This window comes from Rhamphochromis sp. 'chilingali' (assembly GCF_963969265.1).
Source record: "Rhamphochromis sp. 'chilingali' genome assembly, chromosome: 9".
Lineage (NCBI taxonomy): Eukaryota > Metazoa > Chordata > Actinopteri > Cichliformes > Cichlidae > Rhamphochromis > Rhamphochromis sp. 'chilingali'.
In genome coordinates, this window is record NC_137936.1 from 1,154,570 (window position 1) to 1,172,393 (window position 17,824).

Here is a 17,824-nt window from a genome sequence, read left to right on the forward strand (position 1 = left end):
GGGTCATATGATTGTTGGGTTATTCTCTCTATGTATTATTGTAGGGTCTACCTTACAGTATAAAGTGCCTTGTGGCGACTGTTGTTGTGATTTGGCGCTGTGTAAATAAAATTGAATTGAATTCCTGATGTTCAAAGATATCCCAGTTAGTCCTGTCAAAACAGTCCTGCAGCTGCTGAGAGGCACCCTCTGGCCATATGGTAATGTCTTTCTCCATGGCCAAAGACTAAGACAGAAGGACAGGAGAGGAAGAAGAGAGCTTGGATTTAAAGGGAAGGATGCTCAGTATTGCTTGATAGACTGGGAATTTAAAGCTTCCATGTAGGTCCTCGTGTTTTTAATCAGATATTAAGTCTATGTGACATTATGTTTTATCACATTGAGAAACATGCTGCAAAACAAACTGAGTCAAACTAAGTGTGTTATTCAAAGGCTGCATTAAAATCCTCTGCAGGATAAACAGGTTAGTTAGTTGTAGTGTGATGGGTTTAAAGTAAAGAACAGTGTGTGACTGATACACTATGGCTGTAGTTTCATGGTCAGAGTAAGGTTACATCAAGTGTAGCAGCGATTCATGTGAATTTTGCTGATGATGCTAAGATTCACTGACTGAATTCCACCAGTCAGTAAATTGATTTCCACATTGATTTAAGTCGTGTACATCCACAAAGAGTGGATCAATGACCAGGTTTCCCATGGTCACTGATCATGACTCAAGGATCATTGATCAGTGGTTGTTGTCAAAGGAGCTTTCAAAGAAAAGCGTCTGGACTTCTTTAAGTTGCTTGAAGACGTTTCACCTCTCATCCGAGAAGCTTCTTCAGTTCTAAGGTCAAATGGTGGAGAGTCCCAGATATAAACCTAGTGGGAGTTTCCCCCCACAGAGGGACAAAAGGACCCCCTGATGATCCTCTAATCGCCTGAGCCAAGGTGTGAAACTGGGTGTGGGTCCCAATCAGCCAGAGTTTCGGGTGAGTTCATTGTGAAACCTGGCCCCACCTTATCATGCGAATTCCTGAGGTCAGATGGCCCAGGATGTGAGTGGGCGTTAAGGCGTCTGGGAAGGGATCTCAAAACTGGATTATAGATGGCAGAGAGTTGGTGTCGTAAACCCCCGCCTCTGTTCAAAGATGGTCGCTCACAGTGGACATAGATGCTTCTTTCACTCCTCTTTCAAACCATCTGTCCTCTCTGTCCAAAATGTGAACATTAGCATCCTCGAAAGAGTGACCTTTGACCTTTAGATGCAGATGGAAAGTGCAAACTTCACAAGTGCATGGCACAACATAGAGAAGCCACCTCCACAGGACAAGACTCAGCTGTCCATCTGCATCTAAAGGGCCATCTGATCTCAGGAATTTGCATGATACACATCGGACTACAAACACGCACATTACCAACTCCGGAAGACGATCAAAGCAGCCAAACGTGAGTACAGGGACAGGGTGGAGCAACAGTTTGACAACCCTCGGAGTATGTGGCAGGGACTAAACACGATCGCAGACTTTAGAGGGAAAACCAGCACACCGCAGACCACGGCCTCTCTGTGTGAGGATCTAAACATATTCTACGCTAGATTCGACACAGCGAACACCATGAGACCGGACAGTGTGCGCACCGCGGATGACGTCAGTGCGCACACTGTGTCTGAGGAGGATGTGCGGAAGTGCTTCAGGAAGGTGAACGCACGCAAAGCTACTGGTCCGGACGGGATTCACGGCCGCGTCCTCAAGTCATGCGCGGCTCAGCTGGCTGGAGTGTTCACGCACATCTTCAACCTTTCCCTCTCTCTGTCTGTAGTCCCAGCATGCTTCAAAATGGCCACCATCGTCCCTGTACCCAAATCCTCCACCATGTCCTCATTGAACGACTGGCGACCTGTAGCCCTGACCCCCATCGTAAGCAAATGCTTCGAGAAGCTGGTCAGGGACTTCATCTGCTCTGCACTACCCGACTCACTGGACCCTCTACAGTTTGCATACCGCCACAACAGGTCCACTGATGATGCCATAGCCCTGACACTACACACTGCCCTGTCACACCTGGAGAAGAGAGACACGTATGTGAGAATGCTGTTTGTAGATTACAGCTCAGCATTCAATACCATCGTTCCCTCGAAGCTGGACAGGAAACTGCAGGATCTAGGACTGAGCAGCTCCCTCTGCAGCTGGATCCTTAGCTTCCTGTCTGACAGACGCCAAGTGGTCAGACTGGGCAGCATCACCTCATCCCCCATCACACTGAACACTGGTGCTCCACAGGGGTGTGTACTGAGCCCTCTCCTGTACTCACTCTACACCTACGACTGCACAGCCACTAACAGCTCCAACATCATTGTGAAGTTTGCGGACGACACTACAGTGGTGGGTCTTATCACCAACGGTGATGAGACGGCTTACAGGGAGGAGGTCAGCGCCCTGACCCACTGGTGTCAAGACAACCATCTCACCCTCAACGTTGCAAAGACAAAGGAGTTGATAGTGGACTTCCGGAGGTGCAGAGAAGTACACACCCCCATCACCATCAACGGCGCTGCTGTGGAGAGAGTGAGCAGCTTCCGGTTCCTTGGAGTACATCTGGCTGAGGATCTTACGTGGTCAGTACACACAAACAAAACAGTGAAGAAGGCGCAGCAGCGCCTCTTCTTTCTCAGGAGACTGAAAAGATTCGGCATGAGCCCCCGCATCCTCAGGACCTTCTATCACTGTGCCATTGAGAGCATCCTCACTGGATGCATCACCACCTGGTATGGCAACAGCACCGCCTACAACTGCAAAGCTCTCCAGCGAGTAGTGCGGTGCTCTGAACGGATAATTGGAGGTGAGCTTCCCTCCCTCCAAGACATCTACAGGAAGCGGTGCCTGAGGAAAGCGGGGAGGATCATCAAGGACTCCAGTCACCCCAGCCATAAACTGTTCAGACTGCTTCCATCAGGAAGGAGGTTCTGCAGCATCCGGTCCCGAACCAGCAGACTGAGAGACAGCTTCTTCCATCAGGCCATCAGACTGCTGAACACGTCATAGACACCTCAGCTTCACTACTGGAACTTCAACATTATGCACTCCACACTGTACAGTAATGCCACTGTTTTGCACATGTCTCACTCTGTATATTTTATATATTTTATTTATTGTTTACTCTATTTAATTTGTAAAATATGTGTACACACACACACACACACACACACACACACACACACACACGTAGAAAAATATTTAGTATACACATCCAGAAATGCATATACTATTATATATTGTACATACTGTATATTTATTAGTTTCAGATGTAGCCATTCTTGTATCTTGCTTGTTTACGTTATTGTATTGAAGCTCGCACACAAGAATTTCACTCACATGTACTGTACCAATGTACCTGCACATGTGATGTGACAATAAAAGTGATTTGATTTGATTTGATTTGATAAGGTGGGGCCAGGTTTCACAATGAACTCACCTGAAACTCTGGCTGATTGGGACCCACACCCAGTTTCACACCTTGGCTCAGGCGATTAGAGGATCATCAGGGGTCCTTTTGTCCCTCTGTGGGGGGAAACTCCAACTAGGTTTATATCTGGGACTCTCCACCATTTGACCTTAGAACTGAAGAAGCTTCTCGGATGAGAGGTGAAACGTCTTCAAGCAACTTAAAGAAGTCCAGACGCTTTTCTTTGCAAGCTCCTTTGACTATGATGACCTGGATGACTGAGAACCTTCACAGACATCAGTGGTTGTTGATATATAGTCATGAGAATTTGCATATTAATGATCAGTGTTCCTTCAGTGGTACTGGTTTCAGTCATTATGCAAATGTCCTGTTTATAAGGTTGAAACCTGCAGTCAGGTGAGACTGAAGAAGTCACCTGATGATGAGCAAACATTTCTCCCACTGAAAATGCTACGTCCAGATGAACAGAATAAACTTTTTGGGATTTACTCACCTGGATAATAAAGACATCAATAAATTTAAACCCTCTTTTGAGGATGTTTCTATTTTTGTGAAACTGAAACCCCCCCAAAACAAAACAGAAAATGTGTACAGTCAGAGGTTAAAGTGGATTCAGCGGGTGTGGAACCCTATAATTGGTCTTAGTGGCTCAGTGTGGGGAAAATAATCATAACTCTCAATAATTTCTACTAAGAGCTGCAGTAGATTTTCTTAGTGTACAGGCTGTGATCAGCTGACCTGCTGCTCTTTGTGGATGTACACAACTTAAATCAACCAGATGTGAGCAGATGTTTCCTGAGTTGTCCTGGCTGATTTCCATCCTCCACACTGACAGCACACTGTTTATGCTGTCTGTTTTTCTAGGTGGTATAAAGTTGATGTGATGGTGGAATTCAGTCAATGAATCTCAGCATCATCATCTAAATTCACATGTTTCTCTGCTCCACCTGGTGTAACCTTACTCTGACCATGAAACCACAGCCACAGTGTATCACTCTGTCAGCCGGTGATCGGCTGTGATCAGCTGATCACGGGGCCGGGGTTAAAAGAGAGACGCCACCCACCTGTTCGCCGCTCAGACATCAGTATCCTCGTGTCACGAGCTCCGAAACTCTGCCGACGTCAGTCTCCGCCTGATTCAGCAACTGTGAGTTACAATCCCTTTCAATCCTTTTTCTCTTCCCGGCTCCGCTCGCTCTCTGTCTGTAACGACCGTTCCGAAGCCACGCTTCGTGCTCAGGTCATTACTAGAATAACTGCGTGTCTGCTCCAAACCCACCGCTAGCCTTCGCCGCGCTTGGGTCTAGCCAGCACGCCACACGGGCACGCCGAATTACTGTGTGCGCTCCGCCCGGCCGTGACAGGATGTCTGAGCCGCATGTAGACCCAGCGGAATTCGAACGGCTGAAAGCCGAAGTGTTATATCTTCGCGGTGTGGTGGATCGGATGAGCACAAAGATGGAGTCTCTCACCGAAACTGTCCTCCAGCTTTCCTCATCCGTCACCTCGCTGCAACGTCAGCCAGCGCCGGTGAGCGCTGAACCCCGGATCGGACTACCCGACAAGTGGAACGGAGTAGACGGCCGGCCTGATGGACTGCTCGCCACCTTAGACATGATGTTTGAATGTCAACCCACTAAATACGTCACTGCCCGTGCAAAAGTGGCGATGCTCACCTCTCTCTTGTCTGGCCAGGCTCAGGAATGGGCCGCGGCTCTCTACAACAATAAGTCTGCAGCGTGTAACGACTATGCTCTGTTTGTGGAGGAGTTAAAAAAGACTTTCGTTCCCCCCAGCAGTGAAGTGGAAGTGGAGTCACAGCTGCTTCATCTACGCCAGGGCAGCCGACCAGTCTGTTACTTCGCCTCCCGATTCCGCACCCTGGCTGCTAAGCTTCAATGGGGAGATGCTTCTCTGCGCTCCATCTTTCTAGAGGGGCTGGCTGATTACATCAGAGACGAGATGGCCGGCCGTGAGGCCCCAAAGACCTTGGATGAGGCCGTGGACCTAGCCCTGAAGATCGACCAACGCGTGATGTCGCGGCCTCGCCATGCCCCTCGGGCCTTAAAACCCTTCCAGCCTCAGCGGACCACGTCGTCGCGTCCTCCTCCCCCCTCTGATGGAGCCACGGCTAGCCCAAGCAGCACATCCAGCGAGGAGCCCATGCAGCTGGGTGGACTCCCCAAAGAGGAGAAAGAGAGACGCTGGCGTGAGGGCCTCTGCGCCTACTGTGGATCAGCTCGACACCGCCGTCCCCAGTGCCCGCTACGGCCGGGAAACGACGACGCCAGGTAGACTGCGGGGGTGTCCCACCTGGCCCTTCCCACTCCTCTGATCCCTCTCGTTTTCTATTACCGGTCACATTTCACCTGAAACACCAACAGCTCTCATCCGAAGCCCTCCTGGACACCGGAGCCGCCGAGAACTTCATTGACCAAAAACTAGCCTCTCGGCTCCGCATCCCGTTGACTTCCGTCGACCGATTTCTCCCGGTGACCTCAGTAGACGGGCGACCACTCCAACCCTACCCGGTCCAGTTCCAGACCCAGCCAGTCCGCATGTCTGTCGGGGATCATCAGGAGGAGATCCGGTTCCTAGTAGTCTCGGCCTCTTCCTCTCCTCTCATCCTCGGATACCCCTGGTTCCGTCGACATGACCCCCACGTCTCCTGGTCTTCCTGCCAGATCCTGGACTGGGGTCCCCAGTGTTCACGCCGCTGCCTTCTCCTCCGGACTGGACAGGACTCAAAGTCAGAAGAGGCGTCACCCCCGGAGCCCGTCGATCTGGATAGGATCCCTCCGGCTTACCATGACCTGTCCGAGGTCTTCAGTAAGAGGCGAGCCTCCGCTCTCCCTCCTCATCGCTCCTACGACATGGCCATCGAGCTCCTCCCGGGAGCAGTCCCTCCTCGTGGTCGCCTGTTCTCACTGTCAACCGCAGAGAACAAAGCCATGGAGGAGTACGTCGCTGAGGCTCTCCAACAGGGCTTCATTCGCCCTTCTACCTCCCCTGCAGCTGCGGGGTTCTTCTTTGTAAAGAAGAAAGACGGCGGGCTTCGCCCCTGTATAGACTACCGAGGCTTGAATAAAATCACTGTTAAGAACCGCCATCCTCTTCCTCTGCTATCCACCGCGCTCGATTCCCTCTCCCAGGCCTGCATCTTCACCAAACTAGACCTACGCAGCGCTTACAATTTGGTGCGGATTAGAGAAGGGGACGAATGGAAGACGGCCTTCATCACCCCTAACGGGCACTGGGAGTATCTGGTGATGCCCTTCGGCCTCTGCAACAGCCCTGCTGTCTTCCAACACCTGATCAACGATGTCTTGCGGGACATGCTGGGCCGATGGGTGTTTGCCTATCTGGATGACATCCTGATCTACTCCCGCACCGAAGTGGACCATATTCGCCATGTGCGGGCCGTGCTAAGCAGGCTGCTCGAGTACCAGCTGTTCTGCAAACTGGAAAAGTGTGCCTTCCATCAACGGTCCACTACCTTCCTGGGCTTCACCATCTCCTCCAATGGCCTGACCATGGACCCGCAAAAGCTCCAAGCCGTGACCCAGTGGCCTCAGCCTTCCAGCCTTAAGCAGCTACAGAGCTTCCTGGGCTTTGCCAATTTTTATCGGCGCTTTATCCGCAATTTCAGCACCATTGTCGCGCCACTGACATCCCTCACTAAACCAGCTAACCTGCCCAGGCCCTTCTGCCTTCCCCCTGGTGCGAAACTGGCCTTCCGAGACCTTATCCGTCGGTTTGCTACAGCTCCCGTCCTGCTCCACCCTGATCCTGCCGGAGATTTTGTGGTGGAGGTGGATGCCTCCGATGTTGGCGCTGGCGCCGTCCTCTCTCAACACGGCCCGGATGGAAAACTTCACCCGTGCTGCTATTTTTCAAGGAAGTTCTCTGACACGCAGCGACGGTATGGTGTCGGCGACCGGGAACTCCTGGCCATCAAGTGGGCCTTGGAAGAATGGCGGCATTGGCTCCTGGGAGCGAAAGAACCATTTCTGATCTGGACTGATCACCAGAACCTGATCCATATTCGTTCTGCCAAGCAGCTCAACCCAAGGCAGGCCCGTTGGGCCTTATTCTTCGAACCGTACAACTTCCACCTCGCCTACCGCCCTGGCTCCAAGAACACCAAGGCAGACGCCCTCTCCCGGCAGTTCACCCAGGACGACTTCACGTCAGACCCTGGACCTATCCTACCGTCTCATTGTTTCGCTGCCCCCCTTCGGTGGCCCTTGGAGGACTCTATCCGGGACGCCCTGACCGCCGAACCGCCTCCGCCGGAGACCCCAGCTGGGCGGCTCTATGTGCCATCCCGGTGCCGTCAGGAGGCCTTGCTCTGGGCTCACTCCTCCCCGCTCTCTGGTCACCCAGGGCCCGACAGAACCCTCCAGCTCCTCCGTCGTGCCTTCTGGTGGCCCTCCATGACTCGGGACGTCCGTGACTTCGTTTCCGCCTGTGACACCTGTGCTCGGGCCAAGTCCTCCACCCAGCCACCCGCTGGCGACCTTCACCCTCTCCCGGTGCCGAGACGTCCCTGGTCCCATGTCGGCCTTGACTTTGTTACCGGCCTTCCATCTGTGGACGGTCTTGACACCATCCTCACCTTTGTGGACCGGTTTTCTAAGGCGGTGCACCTGGTCGCCCTGGCCGGCCTCCCCTCCGCCAAACGGACGGCCGAGCTCCTCCTGGACCATGTCGTCCGGCTTCACGGATTCCCCAAGGACATAGTCTCCGATCGGGGGCCACAGTTCACCGCCAGGTTCTGGAAGGCCTTCTGCCGCCTGATTGGAGCGTCTCCCAGCCTCTCGTCCGGCTATCACCCTCAGACCAATGGGCAGGTTGAACGGACCAATCAACAGTTGGGGCGCTTCTTACGGTGCTTCGTCTCCGCCCAACCGTCGCTATGGCCTCGTTACCTGGTGTGGGCTGAGTTGTCTCATAACCTTCACATCTCTTCCGCCACCGGTCTCTCGCCCTTTGAGGTCTGTCATGGATTTCAACCTCCTATCTTCAGCCATCAGGAAGCGGAGGTCGACGTGCCGGCTGCTGAACGGATGGTCCGCCGCTGTCGCCAGGCCTGGATCAAGGCGCGGGCTGCCATTTCCCGGGCCAACGCTCTGTACACCCGGCAGCATCGTCGCCGCCACCGCCCGGGTCACCCCTTCCGGCCGGGGGACCGCGTCTGGCTCTCCACTAAGCACCTACGGCTGCGCGGCGAGTCCAAGAAGCTCGCTCCCCGGTTCGTCGGCCCGTACGAAGTCACCGCCCGGCTCAACCCCGTGGCTTACCGTCTCCGGCTTCCGCCCGCCATGAAGGCCCATCCGGTTTTCCACGTCTCGCAGCTTAAGCGGCACGTCGCTTCCCCACTGGCGCCCCCCTCCCGGGCCCCGCCCCCGCCCAGGATCATCGATGGGGGTCCTGTCTACACTGTCCGTCGGATCTTGGACTCCCGTCCCCGGGGCCGGGGGGTCCAGTATTTGGTGGACTGGGCTGGCTACGGCCCTGATGAGCGCTCCTGGGTGCCGTCCCGCTTCATCTTGGATCCTTCCCTCATCTCGGATTTCCGTCGCCGCCGTCCTGGCCCGTCGGGTGCCGGTCCTCGGGGGGGGGGGTCCTGTCAGCCGGTGATCGGCTGTGATCAGCTGATCACGGGGCCGGGGTTAAAAGAGAGACGCCACCCACCTGTTCGCCGCTCAGACATCAGTATCCTCGTGTCACGAGCTCCGAAACTCTGCCGACGTCAGTCTCCGCCTGATTCAGCAACTGTGAGTTACAATCCCTTTCAATCCTTTTTCTCTTCCCGGCTCCGCTCGCTCTCTGTCTGTAACGACCGTTCCGAAGCCACGCTTCGTGCTCAGGTCATTACTAGAATAACTGCGTGTCTGCTCCAAACCCACCGCTAGCCTTCGCCGCGCTTGGGTCTAGCCAGCACGCCACACGGGCACGCCGAATTACTGTGTGCGCTCCGCCCGGCCGTGACACACTCACACACTGCTCTTTACGTTTAGGAAGTCACTTGGATGATGACAAAACGTTTCTCCCACTGAAAACATGCAGATGAACTTATTAAGCCACGTGCACAAAAGTATACAGATGATTTGTTTTTAAATATAAATCTACGTGTCTGCTGCATGACACAAAACTAATGTTAGACACAAAACTTTTTCAAACTTCAAACCATACCGAAGACGTTCTTTTACCACAAACAGCACCAATGTACACTGAGCAAAATAATCTGTTTTCACATCTCTACTCAGTGTTATGTGGAAACTGAAAGACACAATAAACACCTGAACAAGCGACAACAAACTCAGCTTGACAAGAAATCGAAGTGTTGTCTCCTGAAGAAAGATGCCCTGTGTTCTGGTTCTGGTCCATTTTATAATGGAAGATGTGGTAAGGACAAGAATGAATATATCTACCAAATTTGAAGAAATTACTTTCTGGCCTTCCTGAGGTATGGCAAACAGAAATCTGCAAATGTAAAGCCTCCACGTATTGCTGACACAGAGTCACAAAGTCTAGCTGCAGATACAGTGAGGCGGGATAATGAATTGATCCCTTGCTGCTACCTCAAAGGGAGATATCAAATAAATATCCCCAAAGAAACAAAACAGCACTTATATAAAAGGCCTGAGTGGAAAACTTGGCAAACCCTAAAAAACGTTGGTCTATTTCCAGTGATCTGCCAACAACTAATATTAAAACAAAAGACTTCTCATTGCTTTTACAACTACTCTGAATACAATCTACATCACTGTTTAAGAATTTAAATATGAACTTTTGCACTATTCAGCAGTGTGCACTGGGGGGAATACTTCTGATGCCCTGTTGAATTTGTAAGTTTTAAACAGAAATGACCAGTCTCTCTCTTTTCTTTCACCAAATATCAGCCCACAGACTGGCTGTGCCCATACATTACAATGGCACATACATAGGAACAAATCAGTAAATCAATTACAGCTACTCCTGATCTCAGCTCTTCATGTCTAGAAATCACACCTGCTGTGTCCCCTCTGTCCCCTTCTGGCCGCCTGCGCCTCAATTTTATTCCACAACCTAGACATCCGCATTACTCACACTCTCATAACACACACATATAGGGGCTTGGGGACGGTCTGTGTATTGAACCTCACCTCTGGTGCTGGTGGCCGCCTCTTGATTTTAAATGCATGTAGACATTGAGGGTTCTCGAGAGGGGCCGTGCTGACACCTGCTGTTCTTTGCCAGCAGCACCATGCCCTCCCGTGTTTTAAATGCACTTGGGAACAGCACGCAGCAACACTACACATGAGTGGGAGGAGGGAGGTATGGGGTCTTCACACCCCCCCGTTCTCTGTTAGCCATTGGGACGCAGAGGCTGGGAGGAGGAGTTGGCCGTCCAATTGGGGTCTGTGATGCAGGGCCTCCCGGCTGCTGCAGAGCCGGGAGCGGTATGCTTGTCTCCACCTCAGGGGAAAGGGTTACATCTCCTGGGTCTAGGTGGTGTCCAGGGCTGGGCGCTCATGTATGTACCGGCTCACTCCTGGTGGCCGCTTGGCGGGTCCTGGTGCCCATGGCTTGGTCGGGCCTCTTCCGGGGATTGGGGGGCCCTCCGGCCTCTGGGCCTACGGCTCGGTTCACTCTGGCACAGCTGGCTGCCGGCAGAGCCCGCGGGCACGCCACTGCAGCTCCCTCTGGCTTCTGCTCTGTGGCTGCTGGGAGTTCTCTCGTCTGGGGCTCTCCTCAAATCTTCTCAGGAGGGTGGCATGGTTGCCCTTAAAGTGGACCTCCTTGGGCTCTCGCACTCTCGAGCCTCTGGATGTCTGGGGCCTGGATCTCCTCCATGCATGCTTCATGCCCTGGGGGACAGGGCTATGGCTCCCTACACCCTCTAGCAGATCATTACATGGAGAAACCTTTTGAAAACAAGCGCACTGATCCACACAGGTGTTCAGACAAGCTACACTTTTCTTGGCTGCTACCTCAAAGCACACTGTGTGCTGTCGGTCCTGCGTGCTGCACAAAAACATTTAATATTTAGTATTTACTGTTATTTACACTTATTATGTTGCTCTCTTTTTTTTGCTTGTTTTCTCTTTTTTTCTTTTTTTTCTCTCAACAGGTGACCTGGGAGATTTTTTTTCTTTTTAAGTTTACTTTCTCACTGTCCCTCTTCCCCTCTGTTTTTCTGTTCCTTCATCTCTCTTTCTTCCTTTCCTATCCCCCAGCCATGTCTGTCCCGTCTGTAACAACTGAAAATAAAATAAAATAAATAATAACAACAAGGGTTGATCAAATGGACTAAAACGGCAAGGCCGTGATGATCCACTTGGAAAAGTAAATCCATTGGGTGCCTTTGTTGGCTTTCAGATATCAATTCTGATGGCTAAGGAACCAAACCGGACAGGCAAAAAAAAAGAAATCACACCTGCTCACAGAACCGATTTTCTCCATTCCAACCTCAGCACTACTATGGGTAAAATCAAAGAGCTGTCAGTGACAACCCTGCAGACCTGCACAAGTTGCAGGAGTGACCTAGCCAGTCTCCAGACCTCAGTCCTGTAGGAAATCTGTGGACAGAGCTCCCGTTTTGAGTTGCCAAGTTGCAGCAACGACACCTAAAGGATTTAGAGAGTTTCTGCAAGGAGTAGTAGGCCAAAAGCCCCCAGCGCTACTTCTCAAATTAAATTAACACTGACTTTAAATGATGCAGCATCTGTCTATCCTGTTAAATCTCCAGTGACATTTTGTATCTGCAAAATAAAATGTTACATTAAAATACAAGACGTGTTATTCCAGTTTCTTATAAGCTTCTTCTGTCATCGCTGTGGGTTTTCGCTTTTAACTTCAGCTGACCTTCAAGTAATGTGGATTGCACAACACTGGACATTATATTCTTCATTTCCAGTTAATACTTGTACAGCTGCTGTTATTGTGTATATATTTATTTATATTTCTTCATACATTCTTATATAGTTCTATACTGTGTATTTTGTTGTACAGTTATTTTATTTTCAACTTTAATTTATATATTTTATCTTATTCTTTCCCAGTTAAATTTACCCTTCATTCTAATTTGTGTTGTACAGTTATTTCATTTTTAACCTTAATTTATATTTTATTCCTTCCTAGTTAAATTTACCCTTTTTAATTTTTCATATTTATTTCCTATCTTATTCATAGCCTTTTCCTTTTTTGTTTTCTTTAGGTCACGAGCAGTTGTCCAAGCATTTCACTACATATCGTACTGTGTATGACTGTGTACGTGACAAATAAAATTTGAATTTGAATTTGAAGTAAAACAAAGCAGAACTTTCCTAAAGTATGTGTTTGATTAAAGGTCTCCTGTTTCTTAGCTAAAGACTGACTTTCAAACACATTTTCATAACCTTTACCGTGTTTTTCTTACCCAGTCTGAAGGAGGTGAAGTCCCCCACAAAGTCAACTCGAGGCTGAGTCCCCCTGGTCACCAGCCTCAGGGTCAGGTAGTTTCCTGTGGACAGCACTGGTCGGGGTGGGCTCTTCCCACAAAGAGGAGGCCCCAAGAGAGGCGAGGTTGTGTCCCGACCATCATAGAACTGAACGTAAGAGCCGGCATGACACGGATCTTCTGAGTTTTCACCAGAGGTAGACTGCGATCTGGGGCTGAGAGGGGCAGAACCGTGGGGGGACAGAGACTCTGGCAAGACAGGCGCAGGACTCAGGGGGGCCACTCTAAGCAAGCTGTAAACCAGGAAGAAGCGGAAATGGAACTGGACCTTGTCTTTGGGAGAGCTGGCCTGCATTGTCAGGTGGCAATCAGTCCCCATGATCACAAAGTAGTACTTCTTGGATTCCTGGTGTGAGTTGATGATCATACCGTCACCTTGGATTGTCTGGCCACAGAAATCTACCACATTCACTGACAGGGAAGAAAAAAAACAAGAGACTAACTTCCCACATATTACACAGTCAAAGCAAGGTTGTTACAGATTTTTTTAAAAGGTTACTTTGATCAATTTCTCTTTATTAAAAATGGGCTAACCTGAACACACTCTGTGTTTTTGAGTTGTGTTGCTTTTGGTTTTTTTTTTTGTTTTTTCACAGTATTTTAAAGTATTTCGAACCATTATGGTTGTTTGAGTTTATGTTGCCTTCCTTTCATTTTAAAGCTATTGTCGTGTAACGTCAGCCAACAAATTTCAGCTTGCTGAATATTTTCGCGTTCCCATTCTCTGTAAACTGTGCAACTCTGACTTCATTGTTTAATGTTCTTACAAACCAAAAGAATTCAGTAGTGTCTTTTTTAAAAAAAATGAAACTAACGTTTGCACATCAGCACAGATATGGATTTGCAAACGAGATGAAGGCTTCCACCTGAATACCATTTTGTTCACAATTACCAACCCAAGATACCAGCTTTTTGGTTTACACTTGACTAAAATTTGAATTCCTTCTTCTTTTCTGTTTTTTTTTTCTTCCTTATTGGGTCTATGCAGAGTATCTCTGGTGCTACCATGTTTTTCAGTCATCTCTGGCTAGCTCTGGGATGTTTTTATCAATCTTCAACTCAAAATGTGCGCACAAAATGTGTGCTAACCAGTCTGGTGTTACATTAACCCTTTCACACACAGTGCTCACTACAGTAGACAGGTATTTATAGGTGGTTTTCTTGTATTTGTGTCAGTGTTGATGGTATACTTGCACATAAATCACTACACACTGATGTGTCACTCCATACCCTGCCACCCACTGGTCAGCCAGTGTACTTGTAAAAAAAACTCTTTGAAAAGTAAATTTAAAAAAAAATTAAGCTCAAAAATCTTTTTTCAAATCCTGATTGATGGTGTCATAATTCATGCAGGACAGGTTTAAATGGTGGTTCTAGGTAGAAGTTGTCGTGACTTTTTTCCTTTTGATCCCATACACCCAAAAATTCAATATTTGCTAAATAAGCCCATTTAAACAAAAGTCATGAAAAATAACATAATGTGGTTTTAATTTAACAGAGTTACAGAATTATTAAAATGCCAAGGAGGTCAAAACAACACCCTTGGCAGAAAAATAGCTGGCTGACAAGGAACAGGACCATTTTAGCCTGATAGGTCAGAGTTAGTTAAACCACATCTGAAGAGCAGATCCTCGGAGGACACACATATCATAACACTGTAGACCTGGTCTGCTAAATCTACCGTGGGACCAACGTCTAAGACGCAGCTTATCTAAAAGCAGGCTCCGGCAGCCTCCACACTGTCACCCATGGCCCCTTCCCTCTGGGCCACAGGCCAAATAATGAGGAAATTTATGACCACCCCTGAAGTTTATTAGCTTTGTTTCCATGGCAACTTGAATGTCCTAGGGCACATGAGCCCCTGTTGGTGGGAAACAGCTCATCCCCTCCACATGGCCTAAGTAAATACAAGACCTGGAGAGGATAACATCCAATGCACGGGTGACCAGAAGGTACAGAGGCCTCACTAAAGAATTTTGCAGGTTGAAAATTCAATTCATCTCTCAAAAATGTATTGTAAATTAAGTCTATTTGTTGAGCTGACAGACGAGGGGTTATTCACAATGCTCACAGGTTATATTTAGATTTGATTTGATAACCTTTGTAGTTTAGTAATTGTTTTTTTTCTTGGGCAGCTTTCATGAGTTCCTAGAGGTTAAAAAAGGTCATTTGACCCATTCTTATATAGTCCTTTTCTACTCTCCCAGAGCACTCAGTGTTTTAGACAACATGCACTTTTTCTCTCTACGTAATATTCACACACACTCATACACTGATGGATGCTTTGGAGAGCAACTTAGGGTTAGTAATTTGCTCAAGGATATTTGGCCTGCAGACTGGAGCAACCAACAACCAGTCAACAACCAGTTGTCCAGTGCCTAAGCTGTACAAGCACTCAAGAACACATACAAACAACAGAAATACACTCACTGGCCACTTTGTTAGCGACACTATTTAATTAAATTGAAAGCCTTTATTGTCATTATACATAGTATAAGAAGATTAGAAACAGCTCTAGAAAAGTGCATGGGTACCTTAGCACATTATAAAGACTATACAATAATTTAACTATACACTTAATATAAATATAAATACACAGTACAGTACTGGATGACAGAGACAGACAGGCAGAGAACTGATTACTTTTTGTGCAAGCACCCTTAGGATGTGTAGCCGCTGCTGGGCCATCTTGACTAGCGCCGTGGTGTTAGTTGACCAGGAGAGGTCTGCAGAGATGTGGACGCCAAGGAATTTGAAGGACTCCACTCGCTCTACACTTTCTCCGTTGATGTGCAGGGGGGCAGAGGCAGTTCTGTTCCACCTGAAGTGCAGGATGAGTTCCTTGGTCTTGGTGACGTTAAGTGTCAGGTTGTTTGATGCACACCATTTTCCCAGTTTCAGGACTGAGAGTGTGAGGGGAAGAGAGGTGAGGGCCGAGCTTCACCGGCTGGGGTCTGTTGACCAAGAAGTCCTTTATCCAAGAGCAGGTGGGTGGTGGTTTGGGGACACCCGGATGTAGAAGGCATCCCACTGTGTGTGTTCAAAATCTCCCATTCCACCAAATCTGAATATTTTCTATTAGACTGAATTCTGGTGAGTGTGGAGGCACTCTGAGTTCAGTGAATCTTCAACCAGAACCATCACCTGTGGTGGAACCAGCTCCCAGTGTCAGTTCAGGAAGCAGGCACCAAAGCATCAGCATCAAACTTTTGTTTTTCATGCTGCAAGCTTGGGTCTTCGACAATGTTGTTGATGTTGTTCCTGTAATCTGCTGGAGCCATTCGCCTTGCTTGGGAGTCACTGCACCAAGCGCTCCGATTGCCACCACTGCTACCTTCATCCTCCACATCTTCTAGAGCCCTTGGTATTTCTCCAGCTTCTCGTGTTACTACTTCCTGATGTTGCCGTCATTCAGTATTGCTACATCTATCACTACGGCCGTCTTCTTCAGTTGGTCCACCACCACTATGTCTGGTTGGTTAGCCACCACCATTTTGTCCGGGGTGGTTGTAGCTCAGGTGGTAGAGCAGGTCAGCTACTAACTGGAAGGTTAGTGGTTCCCATGTTGCTCTCTGAGTGTGAATGTTAGATAGGGAGCACTTAACAACTTAGCTTGCGTGATTGGGTGAATGAACGAGTTGTATAGAGTGCTCAGAGTAGAAAAGTCCTGTATAAGAACCAATTCTTCTGTATCTGGAAGTCCCACAGGATCTTAGCTCGGTCATTCTCCATCACGCTACTGGTCATGTCCCACTTTGACCTTTTAAATTTCTCCCACAATTAAAATATTTGGTCTCATATGGTGTGAGCATAAGTAAGACAAACCCTTAGGTATAACAACATCAGCCATCACATCTCCTTACTTTAGAGGTCTGGTCTAGGTTTGCTCTTGAATTTGGCTCCCATCTGTATATTTCATGTACAATAATTAATTTATTAAGACACAGAACACATTTACAAGCAAATACATGTTAGCAGCCTAGCTTAATTGTTTCTAGTGATGAAGGACTCTGGAGTGTACATCATACATGTTTATCTCACTACCGACTAGGGATGGGTATCGTTTAGGTTTTATCCGATACCGGTGCCAAATCGGTACTTTTGAAACGGTGCCGGTGCTTAAAGAATGGAGAACACAAAATTGGTCCAAAAACCTCTCATGTTCAGCTGTTTTTTTGTAAAAAGATAACAATGTTAGCCTTTTCTGCAGCTATAGGGCATACATGGCATCACTCTTGGCTGGAAGCAGTGCTTAAACAATGGAAAAAACACCAACTTTGTCCAAAAACCTCTCATGTTTAACTGTTTTCCACTTTTTCTTTGGTCATTTTAGCCTTTTTGGCCAGGGTGAAGGGAGTATCTGCCATCAAACAAGAAGACAGCCGCATGTAACTACGACGGTGTTTGCTAGTTCACCTTACATGCATTAATGTAATAACGTGGTTAGCCTACTCAACGTAAATTACACACGAACAACATTAAGCTACTCACGCAGAGAAGAACGGCTGCTGCTGCATCATCATCCTCATCATTTCTGCTACACTGGCAGGGCTAGGGGCCAGGACTCTCCTCTTCGGGTTTTTGGGGGATGTTGCTAACTCCGGGTCCGATAACAGGCACCACACCCGCAGTAGATGTGCTCGGTGTGAGGTCTCGCAGCAAGCTATCAAATACGGCGCATTTCTCGGCTTTTAAAAAAACGCTATGCGTCGCCAGGTGTTTCATCAGATTTGAGGTGTTACCTCCTTTGACAGTATCACAGTATCAGCTTAAAGCACTTGTTGCTGCTGAGTTTGCATATTTTGCTGTGAAGTACAGCCAGACTTTGATCACTTCGCCTTGGGCATTTTTAATCTGTAGCTCTGCTCTAAAAGAACGTACGTACCTGGACCC

General features: G+C 48.7%; 1 protein-coding gene across 2 annotated transcripts in view; it reads right to left on the minus strand.

The window, feature by feature from the left end:
- ldlrad2 (low density lipoprotein receptor class A domain containing 2) overlaps positions 1-17,824 on the minus strand; it is a 52,369-nt gene that overhangs the window by 8,833 nt on the left and 25,712 nt on the right. For both annotated transcript variants that reach the window (XM_080890951.1, XM_080890952.1), the window contains exon 3: positions 12,851-13,342. In XM_080890951.1, the coding sequence (XP_080747077.1) occupies positions 12,851-13,342 (492 nt within the window). The remainder of the gene's footprint in view (positions 1-12,850; positions 13,343-17,824) is intronic.